Consider the following 20,247-nt stretch of genomic DNA (forward strand, 5'->3'; position numbering starts at 1 on the left):
CATGACTTAAATGTATTTATTTTCAGTCCACAATAAATACATAAATATTGAATGCGCACTAGTTAGTACCGGTTTTAACATTATTGTTTATGGATGACAGGACTACAATTATTAAACCCGGATTGAGCGTCGAGCAGAAAGCACGTCCTCTCCTCTCCCTCTGCTGTCCACGCGATTTTCTGGGAGCTGTAGTTTTTTATTTTAAAGATTACTTCCAAAACTTAACAAGGAATACTTTTTGGTATGCTTTGAACATCGCTTTTTAAAACCACATTTACTAGCATCATGGTACGTGGGCATCTGTACATTGAATAATGGTCTCCATATTGACAGGAATAATAGCCTAGACACACAAACCCGGAAGTTAGTTGACCTATTTGTCAGTCAAGACATAGGACGAGCTGCACAGTTTACATGACAGAAAACGTGAGTTACCGAGAGTCTAAAGTCCAGTTCAAGCTAGTAACTGTGTCATGGTTATCTTGAGTTGTACGTAATTATACAAAGATAACTATTTGTGCACGTTCCAACTAGTTGCCTCCAAGCGTGTAAGTAGAGAACTGTTAAACCATGCAACTTGTGTCCATGTACCTGAACTAACGATACTATTATTTAGCCGACTCATTAAGTGGGAGTCTGATAAGAGTTTAACATTGTCTGATTGTCTTTGTATTTTTCCTCCCTCCTTTACATTTCTGTTTTTTTTTGTTTTGTTTTTACTATTCCCTAACTATCTTCTGACAGTATGTCACCTTTTTTCATCAATAGATGAGACTTGCTCTCCACTCGTTCCCTCTGTCGAAGACTTTCTATTCTACTCTAGTGAGAAACCAAGCCAGAGGCCTGTGTGGGGCAGCCATGCGACTGGTGCAGTTTCATCGCCACTGCGATGAAGGTGCGATAAGAGTGGGAGTCGAACAGGCTGAGGGACTCGGTGTGGTTGACCTCAAGACCTTTGACCCTTCTATGCCTACTACGATGAGAGGGCTTCTGGAGCTTGGTGAAAAGGGAATAGAGTGTGCCCAGAGGTAATGCAAAATCACCACAAGCAACAATATATTTCATTGTCGTTGTTGGCGGTGTTAGACTTATTAGCTACATTACATTTTGTTCTTCATCTGTCTTCCAGAGCCTTATCATCTGGTCAATGCGTGTTGAATAGGTCAGACATCAAGCTGCTTTCTCCCATTCTTGCCCCAGAGAAGGTGGTTTGTGTGGGCATGAACTACCGGGATCATTGCCTGGAACAAAACGCACCCATCCCTAGTGAGCCTATCATCTTCAACAAGTTTCCCAATGTGATTACGGGCCCATATGATGACATCATCCTGCCTTCCGAGAGCCAGGTGAAACGGTTCTCAGAAAACAGTCTTCCTACCGACTTACTTAAGTAGTACAAAAGAGTAGCCTACATTTGGTGGTGTTAATAAACAGCCCGGGAAGAGTCAAGCAGGAACATGAAACAAGGAACAACTAGGAGACAACTACGATTATAATGCATTTTAGGTAAAATAATTATTAAATATATTTTATTTGTTTCTTTGGACGATTTGGGCAACCGAGTGTTTGCGTTGTACTGTTGCATTTCACATTGAAATGTTTACATTATATATATTATCCTAAAACAAGCTTAGAATGATTACCCTTGCGGACTTTATCTCAATAGCTCCTGTCACATCTTGAAAACCGACTGAAAGAATATCTTTGCTTTTGTGATATTACTCACTTCCATTAAAACAGGATATGAGGGTGACACTCGACACTAAAGACGGTGGAGGGATGTGTATGGCTCCTCCAGGGTTTGATGAGTGCTAGTGGGGGACATGATCATCACAACCTCCAAAACTGGTTTCCTCAATTGAGAGCAAATAAGCCAACAGGGTAAAAAATAATCATTTGTTGCCTGTTCATTTGGTCTTTCAGGAGGTGGACTGGGAAGTGGAGTTGGCCTTTGTGATTGGACGCAGTGGAAAACACATCAAGGTGACTGATTGCCACCCACACATGGTGGTTGATTTTTCATTTAACCTTTCATTTTAGCCTATTGATGAACCCATACTCAGAAAAGATCCACTCTATCTTTTTTTTTGGCAGGAGGAAGATGCTCTGTCATATGTAGCAGGGTTCACTGTGGCCAATGATGTCAGTGCACGGGATTGGCAGATGAAACGCAACGGAAAGCAGTGGTTGCTTGGGAAAACATTTGACACCTTCTGTCCTCTTGGCCCTGCCTTAGTAACTACCGATGCAGTGAAGGGTGAGCGCCTATTATACCTATTATGAACGGAGCGAGGGAGAACAATCTATATTGCTAACTTTTAAAAAATCTAATTGCCATCCATCTTTTTTTTTTTTTTTTGTAACTCCCAACATTGATCTCATGCTGAGATTTTCCGAAGCATCAACCGGCTGCTAATGGACTAAATGTCAAGTCCATGTTATCCTGCTTCTAGATCCACACAACCTCGGCATTCGCTGTCTTGTCAACGGAGACGAAGTCCAGAGCAGTAACACTGACCAGATGATCTTCAAGACAGAACAAATAATAGCATGGGTCTCTCAGTAAGTCTCTAACTCTTGAGGTTTGGCTCATGTTTGGTACCTCCTCGGGCATCTGATGTAGTTTGTTGCTTTTTAGGTTTGTGACTTTAACTCCAGGAGACGTGTTCCTGACGGGAACGCCACCAGGCGTTGGAGTTTTCAGAAAACCAGCCGTTTATCTCAAGGTAACAGTCAAAACAAGTCATTGTCGATTTTATTTGCCCCTCAAATCTTAATCCAGAACCCATTTTACCACCAGGGGTGTTGTTTTTAGTGAGGGTGGACTTTTATATATTTTTTATCTGATATTTGAATTAACCATGACACCTGCCCTTTTACCTGCATTGACATATTGTAATCAGATGTAGTGCCCATAAGACTAAGTAAAAACCATAAGACGCGGTGTATGGGCATTCTGTGTGGCCTTAAGTGTTTTGAGCAGGTGTTTTCCCTTTCTTTTCCAGAAAGGAGATGTGGTGGAGTGTCAGATAGACCAGATAGGGTCTATAGTCAACAAGGTGGTCTAACGACAAGATGTCAACCACAAGAAGGTCCCTACAACTGTTCTCGATACCTCAAGTTTCTTGACAATGCAAACCCAAACAGACATATCATGTTTCAGTTGATTAGATGGAAGTTGTCTCTAGATATAGAACATTTGCACAACATATTATTAGCTAGTGATGACCTAATGGGTGTTTATCAAATTTGTGTTGTTTTATGACAGGTTTAAATGTATTTTGTAACCAATTACTGCACATTCAAACTTTTCTTTTCACATAAGGCACCTGAATCATAATTTGACTCCATTCATCTTTCAACTATCATTGGTGTTGCATTCATCTGAAGGGGCATCATGGATGGATGCTTTATGACAATTCAGTCATAGTTTTTGTGACCGGACAAGAATTTATCTTTTTGAAGGATACAATTATATGACTCACCATGGGAGTGAAAACGTGTTCCTTTTGTCACCCTTTTCCACTTCCAGCCTACACCTCTTGAATAGCTATTTACCAGAGCCACCCAGCCAAATAATACGGACCCGTTGACTATATTTCATCAAGTTCGGGATGGTCATCATGTTATTAGATGCAATTTGAAGGGATGACAAATCCATCCACATTGCAAAAAAAATTATTAATACTTGCAAATTCACGTTATGCTTTTTCGTTTTGGATCATACATTCAATTGAGTAAAGTTAATAAATTGGGTATGGGTATAAAATGCATTGTAATGTATAATATTTTATTCTATGATTTATTAAAAGGGAAGCAAAAGTGTTCCAAACCACGAATTTCTACATTCTCCAGTGGTTGAAATGGGTGGAGGTGATTTCACAATGAGTATTTCCTATGGAAGTTCCCCTCTCTAAAGTGTGATAAACAAAATCCTGATATATATGGTTCAACAGATATTATATTTCAGATAATATTTACAGTATTTAATAATGTGAAAGAAGTTAGTTGGGCTAAAGCTCCATACTGAATTCCTCTTTTTTTGATTATTATCAATTGTCTAAATGAAAACGATATATTAAGTTGGACTACAATGTTGCATATGCAATTCACTAGCACAACCACTAGATGGCTCTAGTGTTTCTTTATAGTTATACAGAGATAAATAAATGATTATTCTGGTTGATGTGTTGTGGAGACCGGATAGGAAGGCTAGCAACAAACAACACAACCCAACCAGAATCCCCACATATTTAATGCTTATAGAGAAATCTGTCTTGACCCCCGGCCCCAACATTGATTTCTTCCTCTCAACCACAGGGTCGAAGGCAAATAAGTCTCCGGAGGACCAACTCAGCAAATCCAAGACTTGGGGCAGATAGGGAGCTGTTCAGACTGCTAAACAACACTGCTGTAAATATTGTTCAAAGTTACTGTATAGCAGACACGCAACACAAACTATGTGAAAAAAATAAATGTGTTGATATGCGATTAGAATTTTAATGCTGACAAATTCTGAGAAATACAACTTAACAGATAAATAGAACACAAGCTCTTCAAAGGCCAAAATAAACAATGTTGTACGTTAAGCAGCGTTTACTAAATAAGTATATCACATCAAAAACACATACAACACAAATTGAAACGTATTTTTTTTTTTTTTTTTTTACAAATTATAGATCAATGTTAATGAAACCTCAAACGTTCCTACAACATCTCCATGTCACCCAGCACAAAAAAATACTATTACTGAAGCTGAACAAAACTCAATGGCCAACCTTTCAAAATCGTTCATAAACAACGACCCTTCAACTGTATAAAACAGGCCTCTGCTCGTGGGGACGATGGGGGGACCGCTAACGCCCAGCCTTATGGTTGGCGCTGGGCCCTCAGCTGTAGATGTACTGGGTGATAAAGCGTTGCAGCTTCTGTGTGTTGTCTGGCAGCAGGAAGAGGGGACTGACGGCGAGGTTGGTCCCGTTACCCAGCGGCTCCTCCACCAGCACCTGAGGAGACACACCAGACCTGCATCACCACTGGGGCTGTCCTGACCGGTTCACCTTAGTGGGAAACCTGATTAACATACTGCCTGATGCCCATGAATACAAGGTCAAGGTTTTTAATCGATGTCTGCACCAGACGCTTTCCTTCACATGGAGATGAGGAAGTATGGTCAGAAATGAAACGTGAAAGGAAAGCGCAATGCGCTCTGACTATGCAGTTTAAAAGTAGAGTCGGGATGGAAGGAAGAGGCACAAAATAGGAAGATTATTTGACCTCTTGTACCAATGTTATCTTCTCTGCTTGGGAAATGACTTGAAAAATGGTTCAAGAGGAAAACGAGACTTTGAGGTATTAGGTTTATCTAAAAGGGAATTCATTCTGATAGTGGAGCTTCTGAGCCGGTCCCTTTAGTAGGAGTCTTTGTACAAGGACAAATAAATAGTAACGTGCAGTAGAAACAAAACAAGGAACCAGAGAGCCAGAAATAGCAGGTCAGTTGTTTAAATCTAAATCATTAGTGGGATCTTTGATCTAATTAATTCTATCACTATTGCCAAATCTTCGAAGAAAGTCGCCTTACCCAAGCTTCTCCGATTCTAATGGAACCCCCCCCTTTTTTAAGTATGCAACATTTGGGTCTTATCCGCCATCCAGCTTTACTGTAAATCATCATCTTATCCAACAAAACCTGCTGACTTTCCTCAAGGTTTAATATATTCAGGACCAGATTTTGTATTTAACCCAATGCACTATTGGTAAAGAAAAGTCAATTATTTACGAATTGACAGACACTTTTGGCAGTGTTCTGATCCATTTAAAATAAACATAGGTCAAAATAGGGTAAGGTCATCACTTGGATGACAAGACGAATGAGAAGCAGCACGTTGTTGTCCCATGGTCATCTTGATAAAAGCATGATAAAACAACTTTTTGTATCCACTTTAAACACTGTGGGATGTGGGTAGCCTTATATTCTGGCACGGCATGATGGTTAAAAAAACAACAAAGCAACTGTGAGTACCTTCATATTAAGGGTTCTGACCCTCACTGTACAGCAGTAAATGTGTTTTATTATGGGGTATTTCATGCAAAATTGGGCACTGCAGCCTTGACGGGAGCCCACTGAGATCCAGTGAGATGGGCTCTGACAGCCAACTGATGAGGACGGATAAAGAGCCAACCGCGGCCTGTCCAAAATATGTTCCACCATTTACTTATTCATTTATTCGCTCTCTGAAATTATTAGCTGCCAGGAGTGTGTGTCTGATTTGATAAAATCCCATTACTCTTTTTAGTATTCCGAGTGCATAAAAGATAGCCAAGGAAATTCCTTCAGCTCCTCACACCTGGCCTCAGATGCTACGGTTCTGAGAATGTGGAGTGGGAGACACCACGGCGAGACAAACCACACAACGCCATTCATATTAAATAATTATAGTGGTTTCTGGACCAAAGTCTGACGTTGATGATGTGTAATGTTACATCATGACCAATGAGTATGAGTACCGTACCGAGTACTTTTTTTCCACCTGCTAACTTTATTAAGGTTGGCTTGTATTTCAGATTCAGCTTGAAGATGTTAATCAGAGATATCAGATACAAGCACTTGATCACAAATACATCTTAGCAGGAGGTATCTGGAGCCACACAGACTCCAACACTCCCCACTCTGCAAAGCAATCGCATCTTTAGGGATTCCTGAAGCACACACGCAGGTACGCAGACACACACGCAGAGTTACTCACCCCGAGGTCTGTCAAGGTTCGTACTGCTATGCGTGCCGCCTCCTCAGTGCAGCTCTCTGCGTCAAGAACAAGAGGCACTGTTTATCAATCCAACATTCCTAACAAAACAAACGGGAAGCCACGAAGAGTCCAGGATGGCCTTAATGACGTTTATAAGGCTTCTAGAGCTATTCAAAGGGAGCTTTTACAGGGCTCGTTAAGCTCAGCAATTAGGGTATTAACATATATGTGTGTGTGTGTGTGTGTGTGTGTGTGTGTGTGTGTGTGTGTGTGTGTGTGTGTGTGTGTGTGTGTGTGTGTGTGTGTGTGTGTGTGTGTGTAAAAGAAGGTTTTATGAGGCATGGGGTTCTGCTCACCATATTGTTTGTCCTGGTTAGCCCTGCTGCACAAATGCAAGTGTATCACAGCTTCACATTGAGCCACTGCTGGGCGAAAGAACAAAGACAATTGATAATTGACTGATAATAGACGGCAAAATCAATGGAACGCTGTGAGAAGCAACCGAATTAGGATTTTCAAATTTTTTGTTTTGAGATTGCATGACATCACACAGCTTGATGGCTCGTCTACAAACCACTCAGTGAATATATTAATAGGGGTGTCGCATGCCCGCACCAGCAGACGTACCCGGCATAGGTGTGGTCAGGTATTGGACCCCTTCAGTGGCCCAACAGAGCGCCCTTAGGTGGCCAGCTAGCATACTGCAGAGGAAGAAGAGCATCTCTGGACACTGAGACGGCTGGCTCAGCTATGGGAGAAGACAAGAGACAGTCAGGACGTTTACATGCACAGCTTAATCCGATTAAAGCCATAGATCGACTATGCTCCACAATCGGACAACTGCAATTGTCCGATTATACATGGCGGTGAGAAAATCGATTCATTGGCCGAAGCATTTCATACCGCGCTACGATAGGTGGCGCTGTACCCATTTCAACTGGTGGTATGGAACCACTTGTTGACCTCTTTACGTCTCTAGCAACCACAAACTCAGGCGGCCTTTGAGAAAGATGTTTTCAGTAGACGGCTGTCAAGACTATTTCGGGTCCATGTCATTTCTCCGACGCTCCATTGTTCCGACCTCTCGGTCGTATGCAGACTCCTCCGGCGGCGGCGGAGCAGCTACTCTGGGAGTCCGCAAACGGCAACAATCCCTTTCTCCTCCATGTAGCGTTTCAATCTGGACTTCAAAGAGTCAAGCCAAAGTTCCTTTCCCCTAATTCCTTCCCTCCAATTCCTTCTCCACCATGGCCGAGATAACCCTAACTACGAGGTGAAGTTACTACTTTACAACCTCGTTGAAGACCAACATTCAGAAAGATTATGTACTTTTAATTCAGCCTTGGCTGAAATCGAAGTGTTACACCTTTCCTGCTGTCGGCTCCCAGACCATAGTCGAGGAGCACAGGAGAGATGTTCCCTCCAGGGCCGATGTTCTCTCGGGGGTAACACCCTTCACTTTGACCGGCAGTGGGTCTGCTTATAGGTCAGAATTAAGCGGCCACCGATTATTGACAGGCTGGGTACCTTATTTGAAGTTCCAATGACTTAACAGTACATGTTTGCACAGACACAACCAAACTCGTTCATTCACTAAACTGACACACGCAACCGCTTGCTCTCCTCGCTCGTCCACTCACTCGCTGAAGTCACTCACATACACACTGCCATTCTCGCGGGCACACATACGCTACTCTCGCAGCAGAAGCGTAGTGTGTATTGAATGCATGTTGTGATGATCTTATAGTTGATGCATGTTGATTATCTCGAGCATGTGCAGAACGCATAATCCAATTCCAATCCGATTTACCGTATAGATGCACGCTTAATTCGGCTAACAATCGAATAATCTAGGGGTCTTAATTCGAATATGAGTAACTCGATTCGATTTTAGTCAGACTTTCTTGAGTGTCATGTAAACACTGTGAGAACAAGACTGGCTCAGCTATGGGAGGAGACAGGAGACTTGAGAACAACACTGGCTCAGTTAAGGAAAAATAAGGGGTGAGGCAGGAAGTACGCACTCAAACCAAAGAATAAAGTTACATAGTGACAAAAGCTAAACCTACATCTGACCTCAGGCCAGGCCACGGCAAGTTAATTTCGTCAACCCATTATCAATGGAGGCCGTCAAGCACAGCGAGTAAAAAAAACTCCGGAAAAGTTTGTATGGGAGTGACTAGCGGTTACCTTGTAAGACCTGGCTTCAGGCTCCTCACAGTCAGAGTCGCTGTTGTACAGATCATCCATGGTGCGCCAGGACTGACCTACGCGCCTCTTCCAGCTATCACATACGGGGGTGTCCCTTGTTATCTGAACAGAACCAGAAGAGTACAAAAGAGCCAGATTACTACTGATGTTAATATACCAGAGCATGTTCAATCACGTATTCTTGTCCCTAATTGCAAGTATTCCATATGTTACAGTACAATTGTGCTTTCAAAAACTTGGGCCAATGGTAGCCATTGTCCTGGATAGGTTATAAATCGCAAAAGGGGTTAGCTAAGCTTACCAAGATAGTTGGATAGGTACTTTCTTCATCCCCAAGGGGAATTCATTGTAACAATTATCAACTAGGAAGGGTACATCCTTCCACCGTTCAACTGAAAGGGTTTGATTGTAAGGGCAGCTCCGGCGCTGAATAACATGGTAGAAATTGCTGCTTTGAGGGGCTATAAGGATCATATGACTCCACATGTGTCAACGAGGCGTGCAAGGGATAATGTGGGTACGGATTACAAAGGGACCAATGTCTCATTAAAGGCATTGGTGATAACGACAGGATTTCACCAAAATAAGTGCTAATTACAACGTGATTCCCTTGGAATAGCACATTGAAGGGATGGGTGACAACGAGGCGGATGATTAGAGGTCTTCGTGAGCCCTAGCGTAGCGGCTTACTCCCTTACCTCCTCCATGACGAGGAGACCACAGCGCACCAGACTGTCCACCGCCTCCAGGGCAAAACTTTGGGATGACTGGCAGGGCTGGAGGGTAGAGAGAGGTAGAGCATTAATGAGAGAGAGAGAGACACACTGAGAGAGAGAGAGAGAGAGAGAGAGAGAGAGAGAGAGAGAGAGAGAGAGAGGAGAGAGAGAGAGAGAGAGAGAGAGAGAGAGAGAGAGAGAGAGAGAGAGAGAGAGAGAGAGAGAGAGTTGTAAAGCGAAAGGCAATTGATATTGAGGAAGAGTAGGTGGGAGAATCATGGGAAGAAAGCAAGAGAGTGGCAAGGAGACAGACAGAGCAGAGAGTAGGGCGACAGACAGGGAGAGAAGGACGACAGTGAGAAAATGGGATGAACAGTGATAAGGATGAAGATAGGTGGGAGTAGCGAGGAGAGACAGTAAGGAGATTGGATGAGCCCCATCCCATCACTCAGCTCTTTCTTGCCTCGGCGGGGAAAGAGACGTGATGTTATAAGGCTAGTTTCAACACCTCACATATCTAGTTAGTGCGGGGGGGGGGACGGGTCGGACAACATCAAGTGTTTTCCAGAGATGTTGTTAAGATCAGAGAGGGAGAGGCCAGCCAGGGGGGAACTAGAGGGAAGACAGATGTTATTTGGTGTGTGTGTGTGTGTGTGTGTGTGTGAGAGAGTGAGAGAGTGAGAGAGTGAGAGAGTGAGAGAGTGAGAGAGAGAGAGAGAGAGAGAGAGAGAGAGAGAGAGAGAGAGACTGTTAAAAGAGACAGGTCAGTGATTATTAGAGCTTGGTGAGCTCAGAGAAAAGGAGGTAGTCTTTATGGGAAGGATCAGGAGATACTGGATGTGGGTTGAAACACACACACTCACACCACATTCCCACACAAACAGAAATCCACGCACTCCAGCACAGACACACAAACCCACACACACAAACAGATGCACCGCATTGCAACACAAATCCACACACACGCACCCCAACCCACCCACCCACCTACACACACTAGGAGCAGGGGTTGTTCTGCTCCATTTAACCCTCCACTGGATGCCAAGCGCTTGATAGGGGGCGCGTGAGCGGGTCAGCGGTGGCGACGGGCCCACGCGGGACGTGATCAGAACACCAACTCACCGGGATGAAGCCCGGGGGCAAGAGATGGTAGAGCTGCAGGCTCCGTTGAGTCAGCTGCGTCTCACAGAGCGCCACGTCAAACTCCATGTCGCCCCTGACCTCCTCGCCGCGCTGCCCGCCACTCCTGACTCGGTGGCTGACGCCGCTGGACGCCACCTCGCTCAGCATGGCCGACACTGCGCACGCTGCACACAAAAACAACAACACAATGCTCACACCATGCGGCCGACCCCTGTCTGAGTGCGTGACCCCTGCTGTCGCCACTTAGCAGACTGGCCGGAGAGATCTCTACCCGCAGAACAGCCTGGACCCAGAGACGACCGTCTGGGCTTCTGCCGCTTGGTTAAGGACTCTCGGGTCTGATGGGTTCCTGCTTTCAATGGGTCTTGAAGGCAGACGGGGAATTCCCCGTCCACGGCACAGCACGGCACGCCCGATAGATTATGTCAAAATATGTCAGTTTGCCGACATCAATGCTAGACACAGATCAACACGATTGAGAGACTTCGGACATTATTCATTTATTTACAGTTATTTCAGAACTTTTCACCTTTAGACACGTTGTTTATGGGTTTATTATTTGCCTGCTTAGGGCTGTCTTCAAATTTCGTTTGAAAGAGGGCTTCTGAAGCCCGTTTAGACGGAATATAAATATGACATTTAAGATGGGGGATGTTGGACTCGGAAATGAGCTTAAAAATTATGCATAGACACAGTTTGATCAAACTTTGATCGTGTGGTTTTGGAAATAGGACAAGACATCATCAGAAAATGACTGACTGCAATTGGAAATAATTAAAATGAAACTTAACATGGTATGAGCAATGAGGCAACCCGCCCACCGGGCTCTGCAGCGGTAGAGGAGCTAACCCCAGCCGAACCCAGACGGCCACAGAACCAGGAACATATGACGGCACCCCAGAGAAAGACAGTTGGCCGACACGCTCAAAAATTAAGTTGCCGACACCAAGGCATAAACAACTCACCCCCGACCGCTTCCGCTATGAAGGAGTGGGTGACAATCTGTGTGGGGATGGAAAGGCTGGTGATGGCGTCCACGGAGGGCCTTGGAACAACGAAGATATCTTTCCTAATAAGAGAACGGGGTGTTGAGGAGAAAGACAGACATTTTGAGTGTATAGATACACAGTGATATTGACACATTATTCTTGCACAAAAAAAATCAAGCAGATGACAGATTGTAAGCTCTGACTGATGTGTAACTACATACATATACAGTACATTAACATATATATATGTCATATACATCATACCAGCTGGACATCACACATCAGTCATAGCGTGTTCTTATTGGTCGTAACCAATAAAAACCAAAGAAACGTTCAACCAAAGAAGCACACAGAGGGACAACCTGGAGGCGTTAGAGATGATGGTGAGGTGAGGGCCAAGCAGCGCTAGAGCGTAGCATACCACCTCAGGCAAGCTGCCCCCAAAGCCCACGTCTTTGTTCCTGAACAGAAGCTCCTCTGTCAGCCAGGCAACATCACGACACAGAGCAGACGCATGCACTCCCTGGGGAGCAGAGATAAACGCAAAATAATCACGCATGAGGCGAACGATGAAGCCAACCCAAAATGAACGTTTGCTGTTTTTTTACCAGCTAAATGGTCGCAATGAAGGAGAAACATTAGCCAGCAACCCCCCCCCTTCAATAACACAGCTTAGACAGAGCCTAGCGAGCATGACTCAGCCAAACCCGGTGGCACTATGACGCACCACCAGGACTTACTGGAGGGGGTCCAAGGGTGTACCAAAAGAATAAAATCATTAACATCGGCAATGGAAATGTTGCCAAGCAGTCAGAATATCATAAAACAAGCACATGCAGTTGCAAACACAAACACACAAACACACACACACAGTACACATACCTTGCGGTGTCTATGCAGCATAAGAGTGGCTACCAGACTGGTGGACATCACAGCCATACAAGAGGTCGTAGCTGAACACGAGGAGAACGATAATAATTGAGTGTAACAAGGGGGCATTGAGGGGCGATTTGCATGTTAGGATGTAAAGATACAAATGAGAGACACATGACCGACCCTAGGTGAGGATGAGTGTATGTAAGCATATGTGAGCAGCATACAACTATGATCGGTTTAGGGTGAAAGGTTATACATCTCCAGTAGGTGAGGTGGACGGTGTTATAGCTACAGTAGGTGGGGTGGGTGGTGTTATAGCTACAGTAGATGGGGTGGGTGGTGTTATAGCTACAGTAGGTGGGGTGGGTGGTGTTATAGCTACAGTAGATGAGGTGGAGAGTGTTATAGCTACTGTAGATGGGGTGGGTGGTGTTATAGCTACAGTAGGTGGGGTGGGTGGTGTTATAGCTACAGTAGATGAGGTGGGTGGTGTTATAGCTACAGTAGGTGGGGTGGAGGGTGTTATAGCTACAGTAGGTGGGGTGGGTGGTGTTATAGCTACAGTAGATGAGGTGGAGGGTGTTAAAGCTACAGTAGGTGGGGTGGGTGGTGTTATAGCTACAGTAGGTGGGCTGGGTGGTGTTATAGCTACAGTAGGTGGGGTGGAGGGTGTTATAGCTACAGTAGATGAGGTGGAGAGTGTTATAGCTACAGTAGGTGGGGTGGGTGGTGTTATAGCTACAGTAGGTGGGGTGGATGGTGTTATAGCTACAGTAAATGAGTTGGAGGGTGTTATAGCTACAGTAGGTGGGGTGGGTGGTGTTATAGCTACAGTAGGTGGGGTGGAGGGTGTTATAGCTACAGTAGATGAGGTGGAGGGTGTTAAAGCTACAGTAGGTGGGGTGGGTGGTGTTATAGCTACAGTAGGTGGGGTGGGTGGTGTTATAGCTACAGTAGATGAGGTGGAGGGTGTTATAGCTACAGTAGGTGGGGTGGGTAGTGTTATAGCTACAGTAGGTGGGGTGGGTGGTGTTATAGCTACAGTAGGTGGGCTGGGTGGTGTTATAGCTACAGTAGATGAGGTGGAGGGTGTTATAGCTACAGTAGGTGGGGTGGGTGGTGTTATAGCTACAGTAGATGAGGTGGGTGGTGTTATAGCTACAGTAGGTGGGGTGGAGGGTGTTATAGCTACAGTAGGTGGGGTGGGTGGTGTTATAGCTACAGTAGATGAGGTGGAGAGTGTTATAGCTACAGTAGGTGGGGTGGGTGGTGTTATAGCTACAGTAGATGAGGTGGAGAGTGTTATAGCTACAGTAGGTGGGGTGGGTGGTGTTATAGCTACAGTAGATGAGGTGGAGAGTGTTATAGCTACAGTAGGTGGGGTGGAGGGTGTTATAGCTACAGTAGGTGGGGTGGAGGGTGTTATAGCTACAGTAGATGAGGTGGAGAGTGTTATAGCTACAGTAGGTGGGGTGGGTGGTGTTATAGCTACAGTAGATGAGGTGGAGAGTGTTATAGCTACAGTAGGTGGGGTGGAGGGTGTTATAGCTACAGTAGATGAGGTGGAGAGTGTTATAGCTACAGTAGGTGGGGTGGAGGGTGTTATAGCTACAGTAGGTGGGGTGGAGGGTGTTATAGCTACAGTAGATGAGGTGGAGAGTGTTATAGCTACAGTAGGTGGGGTGGGTGGTGTTATAGCTACAGTAGATGAGGTGGAGAGTGTTATAGCTACAGTAGGTGGGGTGGAGGGTGTTATAGCTACAGTAGATGAGGTGGAGGGTGAGGGCTGTGCTGAGGTCCCTTTCGGACTGGACCAGTTCAGGAGTGTAATGTGACGGCAGGATCCAGGACATCTTCCTTTGCCCCACTATCTCCTCCGTCCTTGGGGGGGGGGGGAGGCCAATAGGGTGATAAGGAAAACCTTTGTATTTGACGATCGTTTAGCACTGTCCCAGAACAAGCAAGCGTTGTGGGAAAACCATAACAACTCAATTACATGCTTTCGTGTAGTGGTCGTGCATTTAATCAAATTGCGTTTATTTTAATAGATTGATAAGAACACTCAATAAAACCAAGATTCAATCACATGGTGAGGAATAATGTCCAACAAATGGCAACTGTATTATCTGCAATCAATTCAGACTAACACATTATCGATAGCCATGATTGATTCTCCATGATAAGGGGAGAATACGCTGTAAGTCACAATGATACATTTTCTACCAGTGTTTAAGACAATGTGATGTATAGTGTAGCCCTAGTGTTGGCTTCCTCATATCGAACTAAAGCAATACTGTGGGTGAATGAGATGTATGCGCTGAACTGAGTGTATGTGAATGTGAACGTGTGTGTGTGTGTGTGTGTGTGTGTGTGTGTGTGTGTGTGTGTGTGTGTGTGTGTGTGTGTGTGTGTGTGTGTGTGTGTGTGTGTGTGTGTGTGTGTGTGTGTCTGTGTGTCTGTCTGTCTGTCTGTCTGTCTGTGTGTCTGTGTGTAAAGGTATTAGAGAGACGGCAACATGACAATTTGTCTCCAACAATAAAATGCTATTAGGATTGACATTGTCAATTTCAACCACAAACAAAAAATGTGTGTACACCTGTATACGTACTCTTTAAAAACACTAATAGATGCATGTGAGTAGGTGTTTCAATATTTGCAGCATTGCAGCACTCCACGGCTGTGCATTTGTAATTTGTGAAACCACCAGAGGAAAAGGGGAAATCTGAGTGTGGCAGATGCGAAATGGAACAGAACGGAAGCTTTTTAATAACTCCAAAAACCTCAACGATTTCTCAAACGCTGATAAGAATTTGCGTCCCACTCCATCACTGTGTCGTTACAGCTCTTATATTCGTTGTCTTTTGTGTTACGGTTGCCGCCTACGTCTCTAACACAACAATTTAAATACGCACACAAAAAAAAAAAAGATTTCAACCAAGATTGAGCAGAGATGATAAAAAATGTTGTTATCTTTTCCACTGGCTGGCAGAGTATCTTTGGTGGCAATTAGAGCGGGTCTAAGAGGATGAAGGCTTGGAGGCAACTCGCTGCTGTGCCAGATCTAAGCTTAAGAGTGAACTTTACATCAAAAGTTTACAAGAGAGAAAACTTTTCAATTTCACAGGTATTAGACACAAACAAGCCTGCCCCCCCCCCCCCCCCCCCCACCCCCATGTAGTAAGGTGCAGAAACAAGCAAGCGCACACATATGCAGACACACTGGCCTGATTGGCTACCTGCCGTAGAGAACAGCGGGCAGAAGCAGTTCCTGGAGGGGCGCCATCCATCCACCCGGCATCTCCTGTGGCGCACGTCTCCTGTGAGGGGGCACACAGCCAATCAGACACATTTATGCTGGTTAAACGCGTGCAGGCACTTACACAGGTTGTTCAGTGAAGTTCATCAGTGCTCCAGCAAAACGTTCAATGATAAAATTATAATAATACGTGAGTGAACAGTTTTAACTGATCAGGGAAATTAAAAGAAACACACAACCACTTTGCGTGGGTAACACTGCCTAGCCTCCTCAGCGGCTATCAAGCGCTGACGGTAACTTCAAGTCAACATCCCACACTTTGTGACGGTTTAGTTTGACATGCGTTTAAACTGTCCGGGTAATGTCAAAACGCTGAGAGTGGTCAGCATTCACCCTGATTAGTATGCATATTACTGGACACAATGCTTGGTTCCCCACGTACCTTGAGAGAGAAGGGTTGGGCAAAGTGAACCCTCAAACTGCTGCTCGGCTGGGACCAGAGAGCAGCCCAAAGGCGTCTGAATAAAGAACCAAGGCCAACCTGTAGAGTAGCGCACACACACACACACACACACACACACACACACACACACACACACACACACACACACACACACACACACACACACACACACACACACACACACACAGACTTAATAAGCACATGCAGTTTACATAATCAACGGGTAAAGTTGTAATAACGTAATGAGAAGCTGTCAGTAAGAAGGTCCATTACAACACTGTCATGATGAGCAGGATTCACCAATGAGTAACACCTCCCAACAGCCTGCTCCAGAGAGCATGTGTGCTGTGTGTGTGAGTGAGTAATACCCTGCTGGGGTTTTGGCTCCTTAAGAGGACCTTATTTTAGTATTATAACAAACACCAAACAACACCTTCTCTTCCCCAGCCCCCCCACAGAGCACAATCAGCTTACTAATACAAAAGGGCACACGTGATTACCTGCTACAGTCCCCACGAAGATGCTTCAAGCCTCACATCTGAAGCTTGACTGTTCATTGGCTATTTTTAAGCCTTCTGCTATTCTGAATGTTCTCTTATGACCCATAGGACATTAGCAATACAGATGGTAGCCAATAATAAGAGCTGCATGTCTCGGTGTGTGTGTGTGCTTGATCTGTTTACATTTGTTTGGGGTAGTGTTGTGTGGCATTTTGTCTTTTTTCATCAATGTGTATGCACGTTATTTTGTTTACGCATGCGTGTGTGGTGTGTGTGTGATGTGCGTGCATTCATGGGTGTCTGTTTCCATCTAATGCAAACTCGAGTTTGTTTATGTCTACGCATTTGGTAGTTTGTGTGTGTGTGTATTGATGGGTGTCAGTTCTGTGCCTGTCCATATGAATGTGAGCATGTTTGCTTCCACATCTGTGCATGCATGCATGTGCCTTCATGGGTGCGTTGGGGACGTCTGTGTGTGTGTGTATGCATGGTGTTTGTACGCATGTCTGGTGTCCTTTATTGAAACACACCCGGTGTGCCTGTGTTTGGGATGCTGTCGTAGGAGATGCCCACGGGGACCAGGCTGACATCAGGCACCACTTCCCTCTTTGATGATCTGCCTGATGCGCGCCAGCCACTGGCCACCCGCGTCCGGTCTCCCTGCACACGCTGACACTTAATGCCTGGCCCTCGCAGAGCAGCTCACGCAGCAGCTAGAGAAAGAGGGAGGGAGGGAGGGAGCGGTTGAGTGCAGTGAGAGAACATATTTAAAGTCCTCAGTGGAGCCAAAGAAAATTCCTTTTGGTTTTTTTCAACTCTTTGTATTTTTTTCCTATGATCTTCAACATAGAAAGATATGCTATTTCACGCTGTGGCTAAGATAATACCGTAGTTGAATTCGCCAAAAAATGTGTCCCATGTTTCTGCGAGTCTCCGCCAATTGGTTTTGAACATTCTTTGGTGTTTGTTGCCGAGAGGCTAAGTCCATGATGGGTGCGGAACTCTGCGTGGCAGCGGTTAATGTTGACGGACTGTCCAAGAGAGGTTTCAGCTTCTCGGATACTTGGAAGTATTACAGCACAGAGTGCATTTTATATACAACCTTGTTCGTTATTACGCTCATACCTCAACAACATTACTAGCTTAAATAACCCTCGACAAATTTCAACAATATACCATACTTATATATATAACATCCCCTGTCTCCTTCCTAGAACTCTCAGGGCAAAAACATTACTAAAAGGTTTAGTGTTCACATTGGGGGTCATGAACACTTAAAACCTAATAATGTGAATGGTTTGTCTTCCAAACCATTCAAAAATTTGGAAATTGGAATATTACATGCTGCTATTGTACGTGTGGTTTTGATTTGTTTCATGATTACCTCTCTTTGTTTTGTTTATTCGCCAACTGATTGGCATTGCAGGCGCATTATTCACTGCCAATTAGGCTACTCGACTGAATTGAATAACCAGAGGGTGCGGCGACAGAGAGGGGAATGGAGGACCACAATGGAAAAGATAAAGGCTTAAAAGTTGTGGGAGTATGGGAGCACGTAATTACTTAAAGAGCCTTTGTGCATTTGAAAAATAAAGCCAGTAATACAGGCCAGCACTGCAGTAGAGAACAAAACACAAGCATTAAATAGAAGCGGCTCTATGTGGGGAAGGAGGGGGTGTTGGGACAACGGTGCTCAGAAACAAGTGGCAAGGCCAAGTCCAAACAGAACAGAGCTGAAACTCAGACAATCCCCAGGATAGATGTTACTGCCTCAAGTGCGCACTCCTTCGGATGGAAGGAGGGGAATTCAATTTGTATTGAACGGCAGCTGAGCAAGCCTACACTCAATCAGCAATAAAGGTCTATTAACATTGAAAATACAGCCAACCAGCACCCCTGCCTTCCCCGTCGCATCCAATATGGCTAACTCACATAAATGGTCGATGTACGGAAATCCTGTGTCCCAGCCTCGCACATAAACACCTGCTCGTGCTCCATTGTGGCTAGGTCTTTTTATACTAATGTCAGCATGAGCTATTTTATGGTGCCATATAGGACAACATTGATCTGATTAAATGCGGTAACTTCTCCAAAAGAAAAGCACTTAATTTGGCAGATAGATGTGTAGGGGAGGGAGCTCTCCACCCGGATTCCAAAAGGGCGCGTGGCGTCTTTGCCGCGGAAACGTGGGAACAAAATGATGCCGTGATTAACGGGAGAGTGGATGTCGCCGAGCACAGGAACCGAACGTTGACGAAATGGGATGAATAGCTGAAGGACGGGCAGAACACATTCACCATCTACCTCTACCTCTCTCTCACACACACCCACTTTTCCCCCTCTCATTCTTTCCCTTGCTCCTTCCAGGCCACTCGACGGGGCCTGGGCCTATAACAAAACTCCTGACGGTTGGTAATTTGTGGAGAGAGATGGTGAGGGGCTGTCAGCGGGAAGATGAGGCTGGGGAAAAGGTGACAAGAGTAATACGGTGCATTTTGATGAGAGGAGCAGCCTGTGAAAATGCCATTCTAATAGTGGGTATTGGGAGAGCTCGGAGCCGCTGTGTGTGTATGTGTGTGTGTGTGTGTGTGTGTGTGTGTGTTGTGTGTGTGTGTGTGTGTGTGTGTGTGTGTGTGTGTGTGTGTGTGTGTGTGAGTGTGGAGCTGCCACCGATTAGACTGCACATGTCTTGTGTTTTTCTGACAGCATGCTTTTGGCTTGGAAACCAGAAGTGGGTGGTACTGAAACATTCTACCAGGGGAATCAGGCAAATCCTAATGAATCAGGATTAACGAGGGGAATGTATAATTTATGTAAAATGGAACTCATGATGATGATGAAATTACGTGAGTTATAATGAGGACAGACAAATGAAATGTGGGAGATGGAATCGACTGCCCCCACACACTGCAAATCCGTAAGAATATTCTACCTTCTTGGATCACTTCCATTATTTTATTTTGGGGGAAATCAAGGCTGGATATTGACATTAGGTCTACTTTCCACGTTCGATGATTCGTCAAAATGCATCATTGGTGTTTTTGGTTTTCAGGGTAATAGTGATTATTTTTTTTTTTTTTTGGTTTGCTTGTTTTCCTGTGAACTAATAGGAATATAAGCAGACACAGACTGCTTCTCCCCTGTGTGCTAGCCAATAACACAGTAACACAAAATAGAAAATACAACAACCAACCATGTAAAACCAAGCTTTGTCCCCTAATAATAAATGTATCAACACAATATCTAGAAGATACTGATCATGATAAGGATCGATATGAGGTGAGAGTGAGCGAGAGGAGTGAGTCGTTAGATCTATCATTATTATCATTGGAGTTTGTACCCCA

The 20,247-nt window shown here is 44.7% G+C and overlaps 2 protein-coding genes across 8 annotated transcripts; one reads left to right on the plus strand and one right to left on the minus strand.

Annotated features, from left to right (window-relative positions):
• The first annotated feature begins 165 nt into the window (after nt 1-165).
• Nucleotides 166-4,596, plus strand: fahd2a (fumarylacetoacetate hydrolase domain containing 2A). Of its 7 annotated transcripts, XM_056591978.1 has the most exons (9): nt 332-426; nt 769-1,028; nt 1,130-1,346; nt 1,924-1,983; nt 2,095-2,257; nt 2,454-2,562; nt 2,639-2,726; nt 3,006-3,092; nt 4,321-4,596. In XM_056591978.1, exons 1-8 carry the CDS (start codon nt 415-417, stop codon nt 3,066-3,068), a joined length of 972 nt encoding a protein of 323 aa, XP_056447953.1. In that variant the 5' UTR covers nt 332-414; the 3' UTR covers nt 3,069-3,092; nt 4,321-4,596. The 7 variants fall into 7 exon arrangements, with proteins under 7 accessions (XP_056447957.1, XP_056447954.1, XP_056447956.1 ...); XM_056591982.1 differs by lacking the exons at nt 332-426; nt 4,321-4,596 and adding an exon at nt 166-288 and having other exon boundaries at nt 745-1,028; nt 3,006-4,301; XM_056591979.1 differs by lacking the exons at nt 332-426; nt 4,321-4,596 and adding an exon at nt 166-288 and having other exon boundaries at nt 3,006-4,301.
• Nucleotides 4,198-18,901, minus strand: LOC130384322 (glycerol-3-phosphate acyltransferase 2, mitochondrial-like). Its single transcript, XM_056592445.1, has 14 exons — nt 18,836-18,901; nt 17,549-17,616; nt 15,921-16,001; nt 14,447-14,565; nt 12,691-12,761; nt 12,171-12,331; nt 11,785-11,888; nt 10,799-10,983; nt 9,659-9,736; nt 8,940-9,062; nt 7,377-7,497; nt 7,106-7,171; nt 6,750-6,805; nt 4,198-5,006 (listed from the first exon to the last, which is right to left on the minus strand). The coding sequence occupies exons 1-14, from the start codon at nt 18,899-18,901 to the stop codon at nt 4,890-4,892; spliced, it is 1,416 nt and encodes a 471-aa protein (XP_056448420.1). The 3' UTR covers nt 4,198-4,889.
• Nucleotides 18,902-20,247: the final 1,346 nt, after the last annotated feature.

Source organism: Gadus chalcogrammus, chromosome 6 (assembly GCF_026213295.1).
Source record: "Gadus chalcogrammus isolate NIFS_2021 chromosome 6, NIFS_Gcha_1.0, whole genome shotgun sequence".
In the NCBI taxonomy this organism is placed as follows: domain Eukaryota; kingdom Metazoa; phylum Chordata; class Actinopteri; order Gadiformes; family Gadidae; genus Gadus; species Gadus chalcogrammus.